Source organism: Misgurnus anguillicaudatus, chromosome 2 (genome assembly GCF_027580225.2).
Source record: "Misgurnus anguillicaudatus chromosome 2, ASM2758022v2, whole genome shotgun sequence".
NCBI classification, from domain to species: Eukaryota; Metazoa; Chordata; class Actinopteri; order Cypriniformes; family Cobitidae; genus Misgurnus; species Misgurnus anguillicaudatus.
In genome coordinates, this window is record NC_073338.2 from 4,165,973 (window position 1) to 4,185,192 (window position 19,220).

At 37.7% G+C, this 19,220-nt stretch overlaps 1 protein-coding gene across 2 annotated transcripts; it reads right to left on the reverse strand.

Annotated features, from left to right (window-relative positions):
* Positions 1-783: 783 nt before the first annotated feature.
* Positions 784-18,296, reverse strand: LOC129441509 (alanine aminotransferase 2). 2 transcript variants are annotated; one of them, XR_008643459.2, is made up of 12 exons: positions 18,138-18,296; positions 16,198-16,284; positions 15,980-16,069; positions 12,973-13,081; positions 12,528-12,661; positions 12,010-12,256; positions 7,390-7,469; positions 6,726-6,850; positions 5,510-5,684; positions 5,090-5,245; positions 4,052-4,159; positions 784-2,483 (listed from the first exon to the last, which is right to left on the reverse strand). XR_008643459.2 is itself a non-coding variant. In XM_055201168.2 (12 exons), the coding sequence occupies exons 1-12, from the start codon at positions 18,198-18,200 to the stop codon at positions 2,393-2,395; spliced, it is 1,470 nt and encodes a 489-aa protein (XP_055057143.2). In that variant the 5' UTR covers positions 18,201-18,296; the 3' UTR covers positions 784-2,392. The 2 variants fall into 2 exon arrangements, 1 of the variants encoding a protein (XP_055057143.2); XM_055201168.2 differs by having other exon boundaries at positions 4,052-4,164.
* Positions 18,297-19,220: the final 924 nt, after the last annotated feature.

The following is a 19,220-nucleotide window of genomic DNA, read 5'->3' on the forward strand; positions in this document are numbered from 1 at the left end:
GTGATTTGTAATTTGTAATCCTTGTGTAAAGCATTATAAGTAGGCTGACATACTATTAAAAACACAAAAAGCTTAATAAACACATGCTGTCCAAATGCATTTTATTTTATGCCATATAGCCTAACTTCATTTTGGGAAAACGGTGCACTGCTTTGATGTGCTTTGTGTAAGAACAGCAAAAAACTAAAGTTAGAAGAAAAGGAAATGGCATGTTGGAACTCCAAAAAAAGGTCTGATTTCAGATAAATGGCTCCATTCTTAGTTTGTCTTATTTAGTAAGAAAATTACAGAAAATGTGAAATGTTATTATGAAGTAGAAAATAGGCTATTAAAATTGTATAAAGGTATAAGTTTAAACAAATATGTTGACATCAAGTACAACAGAGAGGTTATCAAAGAAGAATGGTCGATCAGGCTTTAAATAAAGTGCACCATTACAACAAGATGATCTCCTTAAAAAGAAAAGTAAGAAGAACAGCTCCACTCGACCGTATTTTGTCATGGAATTTAGTACTGTCTCACATGAGATTAAGCGTATAATAAATAGGAACTGGGGAATTATCCAAAGTGATCCATGTCTATGTGAGACCTTTCAGCAGCCTCCAATAGTGAGCTACAAAAAGCTCTTACACAAAGTTGTGAGAAGTAACCTACCCTCTATTAAACAGACAACATTGGACAGAGGAATACAAGGGATGTTTAAGAGTAGACACTGTAATCATTGTGAGAATGTAATTCAAACAAAATCATTTGCAGATATGTGCACAAAGAATGTACAAATGTACTTTATTTGATCCTTTATCAGTTGTAAAAGTACACATGTAATTTATAGGCTTCAATGTCCTTGTAATTGTTTTTATGTGGGACAGACTAAACGTAGACTGCAAGATAGACTGTGGGATCACAAAAATGCAGTTCGTACAAAAAACAAAGATTACCCCATGGTAGTACACTATGCATCTGCACATGACTCCAATCCGTCTACCATAAGAATTATTGGTTTGGAAATTGTGACTGGATCTATCAGAAAGGGTGATAGATTACAAAGACTTCTACGAGCTTTAAAAGCTAACATTTTTCCTGGTTTGAATGAAGAACTAGATTTGACTTCATATTTGTAAAATTAGTATTATTACACTGTATGATGTGTGTGACCATTTGTGATATTATTGATCCCCCTGTAAATGTCAGGTGTTTGAGTCATTGTTTTAATGTTTTCTAAGTAAACCATGTTTTGAATAAAGGCTTTTTATATTTTGGAACTGGAAGTGGTGCCTTGGATCTTCATTCATTAGTTCTAACCCAACCGAAAGCACCATCTGGGACGCATGAGGAGGTCCTTTCAGCAAGAAGCGCCCCTAGATTCTCTTGATTATTCTTTCGGTGTAGAGAGAGATTTGCATTTTCCCAGGTTTTAAGAGAAAATTTAATCTTCAGAGATTTTATGGGAATACAACAGGATAAACCTAAGGATTAAATGTTTTTAACAAAAACACTTTGTTTTAGGAGGGTAATGATGCTAAATATAGCAGAGAATTTTATAAATTGTAGTTACTAAACCATTTTCATGTGTGCTCAATTTTTCTTATACAATCCAACCACTATTATAAAAGTATATTGACATATATACAAGGCTACAAGCTTATTTTAACTTTATATGAACACAAACTTTGTATATTCTGTAATGGATTTTTATTGTCATTTTAATAAACTGTGCCATAAGATTTTTTAAAGTTTATTTATCTGATTTGTTTTTTCAATTGGTATTGTAACTGCAATTGCAAACAAAAAAGAAATTTGCATGACTTTTTTTAAAGGGGTTTTAGTTGGTTACAAATATCAACAACAATTGTGGTTCCAAGAATCAAACATCTAACCATCTATGAGCAACAATACAGACTCCTAAAATACAGACTCAGCTTTATGAATTGTTAAGCTTTGCACTTTCCCATTGTATTATTGAAAATAAATGATTTTTTTATCATTAAAGATTATTTTTATGATTGCCTTTAAAATTCTTAAAAAAGCTAAATTTAGATAAAGTATAGCACTGACAATGATTTCAGGCCAAACTAGTTTCACACTTGTTACTCGAATTACATAAGGGAAACACGGGAAATCGGTTAAATAGTGCATTAAACAAACTAGACAGGAACTTTTTTTGCTCAGAAATCTGTTACATAAGAAATATTTTTCTTATGCAACAGGAAATGATACGTGACAGTAGTGATGCGATCAAATCTAATCATTTACAAACACTGGCACATACTAGATAAATTGGATAAAGTGCAACTTTACCAGTTTTCTCCCCACTATCTATTTATGTAAATGGACATGTTTTTACTTCGTGTTACATGGTCCGTGAAATGTATTTGTCAGATGACTGCACTGGCTAAGAAAACTCTTTCATGAAGCGCAGGTGGAACGTCTTCAGTCTCTGTAAAACATCTTCCATCATCTCCTCTTGAGTTGCCAAACAAAGCCTGAAAGAAATGCTAAATTTGGTTTAAATCTGTTTGGTTTTACAAGGAATATACACTGATACTTTACAAATACTTTGATTTACACTCATCTGCCACTTCATTAGGTAAACCTGTTTAATTGCTTGTTAACACAAATTGTTAATAATCCAATAACATTGCAGCAACTCAATGAATAGGCATCTAGATGTGGTATACAATTTGCTGAAGTTCAAACTGAGCATCAGAAAAGGATTTTTAAGTGACTTTATATGAGTTTTGTTGCTGACCATGTTCATCCCTTGATGACTAATTCCAGCAGGATTATGCACCATGTCACAACATGACAGTTAGTTCACTGTACCCCAATGGCCTCCACAATCTAATAGGCGTTATGCCCAGCTGCACTACCTCCTGAACTTCAGCCAGCTCCCCGCCTCCCGTCCGCCACTATTGGACAAACTGACCAATCCAGGCGTGCCCGACCTCACAATAATCAGACACACCTGGATTAATCAGCCTGTCCAACAATGGCAGACAGGAAACAAGGAGCCGGCCGAAGCCCAGGAAGCAGTGTGCAGCTGGGCATAAAGCCTATTGAGCACCAGCCGACAAATCTACAACAACTGCGTGATGCTATCATGTCAATTTTAACAACTTGTTGAATCAGTGCCACAAAGAATTAAGGCAGTTCTGATCCCAGCAAGATGTGCCTAATAAAGTGGCCATTGAGCATCAGTTTAGACCAGGGCTAGCAGGAACCACCACATATGATAAACATTTAGCAAGGGACCCCAGCAAACATTTGGATGTCCGTTACCGTTGAAAATACTTCCCTTCGTCACGTCCCGTCATGGTTGAAAAATAGTACCAAAATGAAAGTCTTTGACGTCATCTGACCGTAAATCACACGTCTTTTCTGCACGGTCCGTGCACGTCAAAAAATTTTCTCTTCAGGACGTTAATTCATAAAACCTGTAGATAAAATTTTGAATACACGCAACCTCAGACAAATATAGACATATACAAATGTAAGCGTATATAAATGCATTTTAGGACATGTTTGTGCCGTCCAGCCGCGACTAATTTTGGACGGGGAAACGACGTTGATTTCGGACCAATAGTACAACATTTGTCCCATCCAGCAGCGACCCCGTTTGGCCGGGGAGACAACGTTGCAGTTTGCGGGGACCCCTTTCCTAAAATATTTATCAATTTTTTTTATAAAGAAACATGTAAACTGTGTTAGATAAACAGTACTTATGATATTATAAAGTCAGCAAATTGTTTACAAACTTAATTAATTAACCAATAATTGGCTAAACAGACATTTATGAATCAGAGTCATTTTCTTTTGAAAATTTATGGGGCCCCTTGGAACCTTCTGGGGATCCCCGGTTTGAATCCTCCTGGTTTAGGCTACGGTTTCCAAAATGTACAATGTTTAACCTTAGATAAAACTCATCATTGATCAATCAAGCTGATTTGAAATGTAGAATTGTATAATTTATCAATTGTGATTGACATGTTTCTCTTTAGTTTGGGCAGTGCATGCTTTGATTTTGTATGAAGTAAAGATTTATTTCTAGAACCTGATGTGATGGGTATCCTTTTTTTGTCCAAATTCACAGCCTGGTCTCACATGCAGACCGGTCTCCTCCAGTAAATGCAAACAGTAAAGCAGGTCAAGCTCCATCTGTCTATTCTAAAAAGAGAAGATTGCAAAAAAGTAAAAAAAAAAGAACAATTACGTTTAGTATACGAAACCACCACGATCAAGGGTCAATCACCACAGTCTAAACTAACTCCTTGGTTCCCAATTTTCTGTCTATCTATCAAAAACATGTTAGGATTCACTGCATCAAAATTTTTGTCTTGCTGGTTATCACTGCAATGCTGAGTATTCCCACTACGCTCTCTTAAAAGTAAAGAAGGTTCACTGAAGTGATGCCATAGAAGAACCATTTTTGGTTCTTCCGAGAACCTTTCAGTCAACAATTGATCCAAAACCATGTAAGTACGTCTGACATGTTCTTGTAAATAGGCATTTTTTATCATCCCAACCGGTATTTCTGAATGACAAGAGGCCAGAAATAAGCTGATTTTTAGCAAAGTATTTGATTATGAGACGTCAGAAGGTGTAAAGAAAACGACTTTAAAAAATACTTTAAATAGTAATTTGTTGGTATTAAAACCTTAAAGTACAAAGCTTTTCTTGCATATTTGTAAATTATTTTTTGCGATTACACTGATCATCTGGGCTATCCATACATTTACAGCAATTAAAAGCCTGCTATTTTTACTTACATGACTGAAAGAACACGACTTTTAAAGGTTTTAATACCAAAAAATAACAATTAAACTGGTGGTTTTTACAAATTCTGCCAAAATAGGCAGCCCATACAGGCTTTTCTTCTTCTTAAACGGTGATATATTGAAGCTAGTGTAGTTGTGTGTTTGTATATTTTGATAACAGATGCATTTTCGGCTAGGCCCACCTGATTTTCTCTGGGCCCACCCACACTGTGAATCCTGGCTATGCTAGTGCATGCCAAGAGCATTTGGGTGATATCTTTATCTCATTTTTGAAAACATCATTATAAAACCTTGATTCAACAAAAGATTCTGACCTTGGCCCATTCTATTGCCTTTGGAGGGATGTGTAGACGTGCAAAGACAAAAAATCCTCCCTTCAGTGGCTGACAGCTGATCCCTGGCAGCTCATCCAAAAACTTTTGAGTGCGATGAATGTTGTTACGTATTGTATTTCTAGTTGACTCAACCTCCTGACGAAAAGGACAGGAAATTTCTCTAGTTAAGATCTAAACAAGATGAAAAATGTAAATGTATATTCCTTTAAATTATAGGTGCCTGGGTAAGAATGTCTTTTATTTGCACACAAAAATATCACCACATTATTATTCTAGCTTTTAAAACTTTTGCATGTTCTCTTATCACATTATTGTACTAGTTTCTTCACAAGTATGTAAATAAATGTTATGTGCATAGATTTTTTTATTATAACACATGGTAATATGATGTGTATAAACCTCAGAGAAGATGGGAAATGAAGGATCTCCAGGCTTTGGAGGATTGGCCATGAGGTCGACTGCTATTTGCCCAGCAACTGGTGTGATGGGCTCAGTGTAAAAAAAATTACGGATATGTTGCATAACTGTCGGGTCAAAATTCACCAGCTCCATGTAGCCACCACGAAGTCCACATCTGGGTACAAATAATGGTCAAACAAGAGGTTTGATATTCCATCTACTAATTATGATTTAATAAATGTAAGCAGCAGACAGCCTGGTGTTCTGATATCAGCTTTATTTAAATCAAGACAGAAACTACGTTTAATACCAAAGTTTCACCAGCCAATAGGGGGGCACCAAGGGCTCCAGACTGGGACCAAGTTTGAGACAGTGCAAGCATTTTTATAATTACTCGTGCATGTGCTACCTGCAAATTTGGAATTTCTTCTAGGTGTTTTTCATGTTAAAAGAAGAGTACATCGCAAGCCCACAAGTGTCCAGTGGTGGATTTAGGCATGGGCAAAATGGGCAGCTGCCAAAGGCGCCATTTTGCGGGGAGGCGGTGGCACAAGGCATGACAAAAACGGAATGTGCGATTTACCGCTCATTTACAAAGTCGTGTCAATAGTTTTCATGCACTCAGTTAAAGGCGGAGTCCACGATGTTTGAAAAACGCGTTGGAAAAGGAGACGGGCCGACTACCAAAACACACTTACAGCCAATCAAATCAAATCAAATGCCGGGTTGCGTATGTGGGGGGCGGGTCTATAAACAGAAGGTCCAGATTCTATTGGGGTAGGGGCGTGTTTGTTTAGGTGATTTCAAATATCAACATTGGCTTTCAAACATCGTGGACTCCGCCTTTAATCTACAGATGGGTCTACCCAGCCATGCATGAAGTCAAACACATCTTAACACACATCTCACTCAGAACCGCGACAAGGCACTGGGGTCATTAGACATTTCTGTTTTCAGTGATGGGCTACAGTGCTCCTAGTAAAAAAGTTAGTCTGGAGCCCTGCAATGAGTAAACCCAAGGACGGGGGGGGGGGGTTTAATTTAAATAGTTGAGAAGAGGAGTTGATTCTTTTAGCAACTATAGGTACAGATGAGAAAATTAAAGGTTGTCTGATATATAAAATGTTTTAAATCAACCATGAAATGTCACCTTTGATCAAGAGTAATGTTTACATTTTGGAGGGATCTTTTGCAATCAAAAAATCTAAATACTTACTCTCCCATGAACCCTTTGGAGGCAGAATTAAAGGAGACTACTTCCACAGTTGAGCCCATTTCTGATAACACTTTCTTATACGAATAAAACTCAGGTCCCTCTCCATACAAACAGTTCTGGTACACCTGTACCAGAGATTAAAAATATAAATGATGAAAGCGGCATTAAAGTGAGGAGTAATGCTGCGTTCACACCAGCCGCGGTAGAGGCGTCAAGCACGAGTGATTTCAATGTAAAGTCAATGTAAAGACGCGTTTATGCGCATCTGGAGGTCTCATGGCACGAATGAGGCATTTAGCGCAGCATGGTAGACGCGATTTTGCCTCATTTGCGCGTCTAGTTCGCGCGGCAACGCGAGAGTTGAAAAATTTTAACCTTGGCCTAAAAATACACTGTGTTAACTAATCAGGAGCTTGCTCTAGTAGTGAGGTGATTACAGAAAGCGAGTGGAGTCACAGAAGCGCCTTTACATGATGCAAATTTCCGTGTGAATGTATCGATAACTAAAATTTTATGCACTGCTTTCACGCGAGAATAAAGCGAATAAACTCAAAATGTTCATGCGGCAAACTAGGCGCGGTAGACGCGAATTTGACACCTCAAATGCGGCTGGTGTGAACCCACAGTAAGAGGCTTAGAAATATTGACATTTGATCGTATTCACCTCATCGATCATTAAGAGCAGCTTTTCTTCTGCAGCAAACTGAATCACTTCTTTAATCGACTCCTTGCTCTGTATGTGACCTGATCATTAAAACATCGATTACCAGTAAGTTACTTTCAGGCTATATAGAGCTTGATACAGTGCCCTCCACAATTATTGGCACCCCCGTTCAACATGTGGTCGCGGACCTCCAAAAATTCTCCCTTCCATCCAAACAACATACAACCCAAATGCAAAAAAAGACAAAAATCCAACCTTTGGTTTAAGTACATTACTTTGGTGGTAAAGAATTTACACGTTTAGAAAATAAATTTTGAAATCATGCGTTCCAAATCCATTGGCACCCTGATATGAATACTTTGTACAACCCCCTTTTGCCAACACGACAGCACTTAATCTCCTCCTATAACATTTCACAAGATTGGAGAACACAGAGAGAGGGATCTTTGACCATTCTTCTTTACACAATCTTTCTAGATCATCCAGTGTCCTGGGTCCTCTCTTCTTTAGCTCGCCCCACAGGTTTTCGATTGGGTTGAGGTCTGGGGACTGAGATGGCCATGGGATGACCTTGAGTTTGTTGTGACTGCTGAACCATTTTTGTGTAGATTTTGCCACATATTTTGGATCATTATTCTGCTGAAACCCCCAATGACGACACATCTTCAGCTTTCTGGCAGAAGCCCTCTGGTTTTTATTTAAAATGTCCATGCACCCTAACAAGGTTCTGAGGGCCTTTGGAAGATAAACAGGCCCACAGCATTACAGATCCTCCACCATACTTCTGTAACGATAAACTTCACAGGAAGCAGTCGCAGGAGATGTAAACAAAGATTTATTAAAACACTGGAATGACACACAGGGAACAGGAACAAACACAAATGTCCAGATGACAGCAATGGTGATCGAAGGACTACGGTGGTGAGCGGGTGCCGGTGATTGCTGGTGCCGTTGGTGGAGTGGGTCTGTGGTAATAATCCAAGAGGTGAAGACCGGAACATCCAACACGAAGACGACACAAGAAACAACAGTCGCGGCCCAAGTACTGTTCCAATTCAAAGTTCGCATCAAGCCCAAGTTCACATAAAATCCCCGGATGTGTTCTTGATCCGCCCATTTTATCGAGGATGCATCAGAGGAGACTTGTGTGGACTTATGACAGCGAAGTTTCCCAGAATGCATTTCGCGTCAGAAGTTCGTTCTTCCGAGTCTGAACTTGCAAGTTCGAACTACGAAGGACACAAGTCCGAGTTTGGCGTACTTGGTATTGAGAAACGGCTAGTGTGTTTGCCTACCGTGACAACTTCCTGCTTTTCGGCATACTCATCTTTTGTTTTACGCCAGACCTACTTAGAGTGTTTGTTGCCAAAAAGCTCCATCTTAGTCTCATCTGACCAAAGCACATGATCCCAGTTGAAGTTCCAGTACCGCTTTGCAAACTCCAGATGTTTACGTTTGTGAGAAAAGGCTTTTTCCTTGCATGCCTCCCAAACAGCTTGTTGGCATGTAAGGGTGATTCTCACGAAACCATTGAAACACCACGCAACTAATGATTTTAGCTTTAAAATGTGTAATATAGTAACATCAGAATTAACACAATACTGTGTTCTACCTTGCACAATGTGTGATTTCAACATAAGAATTTATAATTGGAAATTTTATCTCATTTTCTGCTGAAATTCTCATTACCGCAATGTGTCCGGCTGTGTTTGAACATGCGTCATGTTGTAATTTAATCAAATTAACACAAAAATATTAAGAAAAAAAATAAATGGATGTTTTGCTAGACTACTTTAGATGACAGAAAAAATATTTACTGAATAATAATGAAGAAAAATTAGGAAAATGATGTGTCCATGATTGATGTTCTCATCCTCCGCAACACTTTTTGAGAACAGTTTAAGCACACATACAGAATTTTAATAAAGTTTAATTTTGAGTGACCAAGCACATGGACCAGTTACTTCAAGATGGCTACCAGGTAAGATCATTTTTTTTTACAGTTAATTTGAAATATTGTCTTGTCAGAATGCTTACACGACATTTTGATTATCATTACCGCAACAGATGCTTATTAAATGTTAATTTAATTAATAGAAGCATAATACTTTGATTTTAAATGCATGTGCAGAATCTCCAAATTATGTTCTTTCAGGTTTGTCATGTCATTTTGAAAATATGTCAGTGTTGATGTTTTCTGACTGTTGCGGTAATGAGATTTTTTAGGACTAATTTTTTTAAATTATGTTACAAAAAGTGTTAAATGATAAGTAAAAGTTTTTAAATTAATGTTCCCATTTACTCCAGACTTGTTTTTTCAATGTCTGGTGGGAAAAAAAGCAAATTTAAGCAATTTTTACATTTTTATGCTTGACATTTTTAAAACCAAGTTTTCGTGAGAATCACCCGTATAGAGGTTCTGATAATTGTTATGGAGACTTTGTAACCCCTGATGCCACTCTTTGATGCAATTCTGTGACAGTAAGCTTAGGAAAATGTTTTACGTCTCTAACCATACTCCTCATTGTGCGTTGTGGCAAGACAAACTTGGGACCTCTTCCAGCCTTGTTTGTCACTGTTCCAGTTGTTTTAAACTTCTTAATGATTCCTCTGACTGTAAATACGGGCAAGTTGAGGCGAGTGGCTATTTTCTTGTAGCCATTGCCTGACTTATGAAGGTCGACACACATCTGCCTTACTTGAATGGTGTGTTCTATTGTCTTTGCCATGATGACAAATGGGTAAGAGAATTAGACCTCTTTGTCACGTCATATTTATACTCCAGGGAAACAGGAAGTCATGAATTACTAATTAAAACTTCCTAGATACCCTGATCAACTTTAGCAACTACAGAAAAATATATTTTAAATTTTTTTTTAATTATTTTTCAAAGGAATTGTTAGGGGTCCCAATAATTGTGGAACAGGTGATTTTATAATGTATATATTTTTTTCCTAATTCGTGGACTTTTAAAAAATTATTATTAAAGGTGCAGTGTGTAAATTTTTGCAGCATTTAGTGGTGAGGGTGTGAATTGCAACCAACAGCTCAGTCCACTGCTCACCTCTTGCTTTTGAAACACATAGAGAAGCTACGGTAGCTGCCACCGGACAAACATGTCATAGTTGGAGACAACTTAGTAAAAAAGTTTGTCCGTTAAGGGCTTCTGTAGAAACATGGCTGCACATGTAAGGGGACCCTCGGTGTATGTAGTTAAAACGTCTCATTCTAATGCGGCTTTCACATAGGATGCGGTGTGCGCTGTGCTCGCCGCTGGGTTCGGCGCAGCCAAGCGATTTGTGCTCTGATGGCCAGACCAAAGTAGGCGGGGTTTGCAATAAATTACTACAGTGTTTATATTTGCGTTAAATAGTCGACGAGGAATACAGAGACTGATGTTGCTCGTCTCCATTTCACGTAACTTTAAGCATACCTACAACAAGCTGCTTGACTTAAAACACACCTGACATGCCAACTTGAATTGCTACGTGTTTCCATGAGACGGCTTTCCTTCCGATGTCTCTGTAGGAGCATAAACTTGTATTATAAAGCCCTGAGAATCCCGAGTATAAGCTTTCGTCCATTTTGCTTGTTTGGATGCCCCGTTTCTATTGGCCGCGTGGGTAATCGTCACAGAGCAACTACCACGGCACTAATTATTTTAGCTTTAAAATGTGTAATATAGTAACATTAAAAAGCATCAGAATTAAACTATGTTGAACTTTGACCGCGGAGTGAGCGCAAGCTGCGCTCCGCTGCGCTCGCGCTTTGCTCGGCGCAACAACAAACCGCCCTCGCGCGGCGCAAGCCATTGAAATGAATGGGTTTCATAGCGCAGCGCACACCGCATCCTATGTGAAAGCCGCATAAGGCAATAAACACATAACGGTTCATTATGAAAGGTCTTTATACACCACTGATAATATAGTTTTGTATATTATTTTGCATTTCTGTCAAGAGATCCTTCTTAAAATGACACACTGCACCTTTAATTTGTGCTAAAAGGTAATATTTTTCAAATTTTTTCTGTTAAAGATTATGCTTCTGCAAAAAAAAAGAAAGAATTAATTTGATCGCTTTTAACACATCTTAAAGGAACAGTATGTAGGATTGTGGCCAAAACTGGTATCGCAATAACAAAACTTGTGGCTAAAACTGATACTGCAATCTCACAACTGGTGGCTAATACACAACATGACAACATAAACATTAGTTGAGGGCTGCAACTCCACTTTTTAAATGACAATATCCTGGCCAGACCACTGTTGTGAGTGATATAAGTATTTGAAATGAAAATGATTTCTTAATGTCTAGTGACATATCAGGGTCATTTTATGATTAATTGATATAAATTTCTTACATACTGTTCCTTTAAACATGGGTGCCAATAATTGTGGAGGGCACTGTAGTTTATAAGTCAAACGTTTGGACAAAGCTACCCATTCTTTATTAAAATAACTTTTATTCTGAAAAATTGTGAAAAATATCTTCAAATCTATGGGAATTATATAGTGATCACAAGTTCTCCAAACACAAACTACTGTATTTCACTATTGTCGTTCAAATCGAAACTCTTCATAAGTCAAAAAAGCATTAATTTGTTTGATAATCGTCTGTTACCAGTTGGATTTCCTGGGTTGCAGATATAAATTGCCATGGGATTACATGTTGTTCGGCCTGAACGGAGCGCTCTGTGAAGCTCTTCCACCTCCAGTGTCCAGCCCTGCTCCTCACATAACTGGTAAGGTACCATGACAATTCCCTGTGCTGCCATTGCCAGATTAAATGAAGCATAGGAGGGCACGGGTATAAGCACACCAGTCTGACACGATGAGTCCTTGCTCTGAAAAAGCAGCTTCAGTATTATCTACAATAACAAGATGTTTAGGACGATGTCAGAAAATCATTGTACATCAACAATATACTACTTACATGGAAAACAACTCGTAATGGTGAGATTTACATTTAGATTTGATAACCTCTCTGATGCTTGGTTGTTTTTTATATGTTCTTGTTCATTAGAAAAACAAATAATGGTCCAATTCAATGTTAGTAGAAGAAAGCGTTCTGTTACAAGGAACACAGAGTTTGCATGATTCACCATAGACCCCAAAAAAAAAAACTCTTGTTGATCTAACCATAAGACCCCGCTGGGAGCCAGAAGTGAGGAAAATGTTTTCAGGTGAGGAAGGAACTCCTCCATCTCTGCTGGAAATGAACTTGGAAACATCCTGTTTGATTTTGGCGATTCCACTCGAATCTGTGTATGAGCCTAGAGACAGCATTACTATCAGCATTACAGTTAACATTTTGGTAGTACACTCTTAAAAGGTTCTTCACAGCGGTGCCATAGAAGAACTATTTTTGGTTCCACACAGAATCATTCAGTCAAAGGAATCATTTCCTTCATCTAAAGAACCTTTTAACACAACAGAATCTTTTGGCAAACAGAAAGGTTCTTCAGACGTTAAAGGTTCTTTATGAAACCATTCTTCTATAGCATCAGTGTATCTCAGGTCCACAAAAAAGGCAACTAACATGTACCAAAATGAGAGTATGTGCTCAAAAAAAAAAAAAACTTACCAACACTTCCACCCTCACATTCTCTCAAGAGACTTTTTGCTCTTTCTTTGACATCCAAAGGCAGACTGTCATCCTGCAAAAGGGCCGGATAGAAACAAGCAGCAAGGACCTAAGAAAACAACAACCAGTCTCATGGATATAAGCTGTGTTTCCATTGCAGATTTGAACAAAATTTTGCAAGTCGACAAAAGACTTGCAAAATGGCGACGTTTCCATTAATCGATGATATGCGACTGAAACGTTATTTTTCCTCTCATGATAAGTCATTCCAAACATCATGTCTACTAATGTTGGTAGGTTTACCAATATCACATCCACTGCATTATTTTTAACCAAAGGAGACGTAATAGTATTATCCAAACCTTACCCTGCTGAAAAAAATTGTATTATGCCCATGCTGGTTTGGTGCTGGTTGAGCTGGTGGTCACCAGCATGGTTTTTCCAGCAGGGTTATACCATAGAAAGCCCCTTAGTGGCAACGTATAGGTGTTTATTGGCTGTAATAATACATTATTTTAAATCAGAAGAGGTGTAAGAGTGTTATCCAAACATTATTGGCAAGGGAAGACTTTTATACTTGTGAGCAGACACTTGAGGTGTCTGGGAGGTTTTAGTTTATATGAAGTTTTAAACGTAGGTTCGGGAGGAGCCTAAACATTAAGTCCTGTCAATCATCCTGATAGCCTATTTAAGCGAGTTAGTCTCTCTCCACACCTTACAGTGACGATTCATCCGGCATCCCTCCTCCTCCCCAAATCTCCCCCTTAATTTTGCCCATGCCTCTCTTTGCACAGTGTTACCATGGGGGGTTCTGAACTTGGGGCTCCAGCCAAATTTTATTTTACCATCATTCAATCGACTGAATGAGCAGGCGAACTAGTGATCTTCAAATAATAATAATGTGACTTACTTTCATTAGGTGACCTGAAAATGCGAATAAACCAATAAACGTTTCCATTGCAGTTTTACAAAATACGCCTTTTACGAATTGCCTGAAAAACCACCTCATGCGAGCGTAACAACTTGTTTGTGATATATGGGAGTTTTTGCGAAATTGACCTTTTTAATCAGTTTCTTTTGCTAATGCATAGACCGTGAAACGGTTTATTTACCGTCAAGCTAACCTTTAAAAAAAGTATAGCTGACTACAAGATAAAATTAATTCCAAGTTAAATGTTGATGTTTTCCTGCAAGGGACATTTTTTTATGAGCCCCTACTATGTTGTTAAAAAGAATGTTATTTTGTGTGTTTAGTGTAATGCAATGTGTTGACATGGTTTTAATGTTTAAAAACTAATTATTTACCACATACCGTACATCCCTTATGAAAATTAACAATGGTTTTACTACAGTTAAAACAAAAAAATCAAGGTTTTGACAACCATGGTTTTCAAAAACCATAGTTAGTGTAGTAAAACCATGATTTTGCTGATGGTAATCAATACACCAAAAACCATGGTTACTACACTTTTCCCACAATGAAACCATGGTTAATTTTCAACAATTTCTACAAAGCTCATTGTTTTGAAAAGCTCGGTGTGCTTTGATTGGTCAGCGATCCAGTGTGTTGTGATTGGCCGAATACCTCAAGCGTGTGACGGAAATGTGACACTCCTTCCTGTATTTGAAAGTTCAGCTTCCAACAGGAGATTAATTCGTCTTTACTACCTTATCAATTTGAGCCCAAATCTGATCTAGAAAATGTAGTCATGGAAAGTCATTAGCAAAATATACTGTATATAATTTTCTGTGTTTCTTTCTGGTAAAGCTGCTTTGAAACAATGCAACGTCTAAATAAACTTGACTTGATTTAAATAGAAAACATCTTATAAACTGAAACTTATCTAAATATGTTATTTTGTCAAATTAGTTTTTACGTTGCTAAATCTTCATCTTGGGGGTTGGCTGCAAAAATATGCGATCTAACTGTAATTTAACGGTACAGTGTGTAATTTTTAGAAGAATCTCTTGACAGAAATGCAAAATAATATACAAAACTATGTAATCAGCGGTGTATAAAGACCTTTCATAATAAACCGTTATGTTTTTATTACCTTAGACTGAGATGCTTTTATCTACATACACCGAGGGTCCCCTTACATGGAACTCACCATTTTGTGCCGCCATTTTTCTACAGAATCCCTTAACGGACAAATTTTTTACAACGTTGTCTCCGATGATGAAATGTTTGTCTGGTGGCCGCTATCGTAGCTTCTCTATGTGTTTCAAAAGCGAGGGGTAAGCAGTGGACTAAAGGGCTCGTTATAGTCGTGCGTAGGTCCTACGGCGTAGCAGCGGCGGCGTAGGTTCCGCGTCGGTTTTCATTTATACTTTTGCGTCGTCGTCCGCGTCGACGTGCAAACACACGCGCGACCGCTGGTAGGCAGTATCCACGCGTGTAACCACAGTAGCAGCACAAACGTGAAAGAAGAAGAAGCTTAGCAAGTTAACCCACAAACGAAGAAGAAACAGCAACTTGTTGTGTATAATTTGAGAAGACCAGCAATGATGGAAGTAAATAAACAGTGACTTTTGATGCAGTTTGAGTTAAATCACTCCTCAACTTGGCTCATCTTTGTTTTCACCGTCATAACGGAAATACCTATGACGCAGTTTTTTTAACCTGACGGGAGGGGTTTTGGTGGACCAATCACAGCGCTTGCGGTCCGCGTAGATCTGACGCGCTGTTAAATTTTTTGTGAGGTGCGTGTCAGGCTACGCAGAGCTACGGCGTAGAAACTACGCACGACTATAAATCGCCCTTAAGCCGTTGGTTGCAATTCGCAACCTCACCACTAGATGCCGCAGAAATGTACACATTACACCTTTAATTTAACATTTACATAAATTAGGACATTATTTAAAATACTTCTACTGTAGCTCAGCTTGTGTTATTTATTTAATGTTTTAGTCAATTCTCAAACATTCTCCTCATCAGCGTGGCATTAATTGTGACTTTCTAGTCTTTGCACAGCTTTTGACTGGTAGAGAGAAAGCTGCTACTTACCTGACGAATAAAGGTGATGGGTTTTATCCCCATACTATGAAGATCACCCGAAGACAAGTTAAGCACCTCATTATAACCTTTCCTCTCACCCTACATTCAGTGGGGATAAAAAAAATACTTTCGGTAACAAACATGACTGCATTGCATCCATGTATAGAACTTCTAAAAAACAATTTGAGATTAAAGATCAGAAGCAATGTCAAAATGTAATATCATACCTGTTGTATTTCAGCTGTGATCTTGGCAGCATGTGTTGATAAAATATCCTTCTCTGAACGAAAAGCACTGTTCGCCACTGGTTTGATCTGTTTCAGGAAAGACATCTGTTATGCCAAGTTCTTTGCATTAAACTGAAATGTTTAAATATCTTACAAGAGGGTTGATATTGAGGCTTTATGCTTGGGAAGTTCTTAGAAAATAAGTGACTATTCATTGCTCAACATCTTAATACATGAAAATAAAAATCATATACAGGCTACAGCATAAATGTGGCATCATGAATAGTGAGACAGTTTAATATTTGTCCAGATTGTCTCTGTATTTCACGAAAGTAACATATTACACCACTCGATGATCAAAAGGCAGAGTTATTCTTTGATCACTGAAGTTAAACTAATCCCATGCAGACTGCAATCTCGTTATGAATCTCAGTTCACATGGCACATGCTATAAGAGGAATATGTGAATTGTTTTTTCATTTGTCCAAGTTAAAAAATTGCACAATAAATCTTTTCGTACAGTGTGGTGTGCTTATCACAGATGCAAAGGACACACGTGTAGTTAATTTCGTGGTTCGTACACATCTGAAACTTAAACTGGAGATCGGAAATCGTGTTATCTTTACATTCTGTAGTCCAATCCATACATCAAAGCTTAGCAACACAGCATAAAAATCAATAAAAGTCAGCCTTATATGATATAGTATTACCTTATACTACACTTACTCTATTTTTTGTACAACTTTGCATATTCATTACAAACTGTAACACAATATGATTCATGCCACACAGGCATAGTTCAACTTGTTCTTGGACATGACAGGATGAATTATGCATTGGTTGCAAAATATCTTTTTAGCAACCTATTATTTATTTCACTCAAAAAGTGTTTTCAGTAGAACGATTTTTTTTTAATGTTGCTCAAAAACAATGTAGGCCTACAGTGTGTGTGTGTGTGTGTGTGTGTGTGTGTGTGTGTGTGTGTGTGTGTGTGTGTGTGTGTGTGTGTGTGTGTGTGTGTGTGTGTGTGTGTGTGTGTGAAGTTTAGCTCAAAATACCCACACAGGTAAGCAGAGGACTAGTTTGCATATTCATAGATCCGCTTATCCTAAATGAGGCAAGGGTGTAAGTTACATTCAAGCTGTTTTAAAGCATGAAGAAATTCCTGTGACAGGTAAAACTTTTGTATGCTATTATGATGCTCAACGATGAGTTTAAATGATACAACTACAGGGGGACTTAAAGCCTTATATGTTTGAACCAGTTTAAACAGGCAATCATCTAAGTGTACTGCAGTCATAGGCTTGTTCGACTTCATGCGGCGCCGCAAGAACCGACAGTTGGATGACGTCAAAGTACCGCGAGAGCGATTTAAAAGCAAACTCCTCCGTATGATTTCGCGAATCGCTCTTGCGGAATTTTGACGTCATCCAGCTGTCGGTTCTTGCAGCGCCGCATGAAGTCGAACAAGCCTATTTATAAATTGTTCCCAGGGGCCCCACATTTTGGATGTCTGCCTAATCTAACACACCTGATTCAGATCCTCAGCTCATTAAGGAGAGATAAATTAACCAAACTGGGTGTGTTACGAGTGAGACATACATGTAAAGCAGTGGGTCCCCTGGGACAAGACTGAAAACAACTGAAGTGTAGTGTGCTTATTAACTGCGTGTTTAAGAATCAGCAGACGTGAGGCTAAAAATAAAGACACATATCAGGTGTCATGCTGCCTTTGTATGATATAACGTTATTTTTTTAAACTGTCAGAATTATTTTTTTAAAATCATAAAATCACATAGAACCGGGACAAAAGTATCACGGGACAAAAGTAACAAAGCGATTTTCTTCGAGCCCTGATAACATTTGCATCCCAAACTATGACAGCATCTTTAGCACACAAACCTTTGACAGACATGACAAATATCACGTTATTTACTCACCGTTTTCCGCGTGTAGATCCAGAAAGGTGTTTTCAACCATGAGTACATTCTTAAAGCGGTCATTTTTTTTTGTGTTGTGTTTTTCGTTTAATCTGTTAAAGTAGGCTACTAATCAATCTACAGGTTATTTAGTGACCTAACACATCTTAAAGTTTCACTTCTCTGAGTTTTTCAAAATAAAAGTAAATCGTTTTTACTAATGCTGTTGTATATGTTGAAAATTAATATTATTTTATTTTAATTTGATTTAATTTCGTTTTCATCATAGTGTTCAAACTGTTGAAAAATGCCTTATTCTCAACAATTTAAGTTTGTACTGTTGGTTGCTTTTGAAACATTTGATCAAACTGAAATTTAAAATGAAAATGTAATTTTATTCTTTTTTACAAAGATAAATAACAAAATATGTTTGCAGTTACATATTAACAGGGTCACAGTCATGTAAAAACAAGTGTAACACATCTTGTTTTGTTGTGTTACTTTCGTCCCTGCAGGTGGGGTCAAAAGTAACAATTTACATTTTTACAAAATTCCACCTGGTATTGATAGACAACACTTATTATTGACCACCACAGCAAAACTATATCTCTGTCTATAACATTATCTTTTAAAATTAAGTTTTTCTAAAAAATTTTACTTTTCACCCCTGCTCTCCCCTACCGTTTATATTGTATATGTTGAAAGTATTAAAGGGATACTCCATCGTTTTGTCATATTTAACTGTTACCTTAACTAAGAAGAGTTGATACATACCTCTATCATCTTGGTGTGTGCACTTAAAGGACAAGTTCGGTATTTTAAAAGCCCTGTTTTCAGATTGTTTATGATGAAATAGAACCGTTTTGACTGAAATTTCGACATTTGATGCTGGCCCGAGAATTTTTGGGTGTTTCTTGTATCACCTCCCACCTCTATAATGGGTTTATAGGTGCACAGGAACAATCCTTCCTAAAATGCATTAAACTTTCGTTTACAAAGACGTAAAACTCACCGAGTGGTCAGGGGTGTTCGCTGATATGCTCAAACAAAAGTCGCTGCAAAAGATGCCCTCCAACAGGTTTTATCGTAGTTTTTGTCCAACTC

Coding starts and splice junctions, on each gene's coding strand:
- LOC129441509 (XM_055201168.2), bottom strand. CDS start 18,200: ATGACCGCTTTAAGAATGTACTCATGGTTGAAAACACCTTTCTGGATC. Junction 16,285..18,137: donor GGATCTACACGCGGAAAACG/GTGAGTAAATAA, acceptor TTCCTGAAACAG/ATCAAACCAGTGGCGAACAG. Junction 5,246..5,509: donor CATTTCCCATCTTCTCTGAG/GTTTATACACAT, acceptor CCTTTTCGTCAG/GAGGTTGAGTCAACTAGAAA.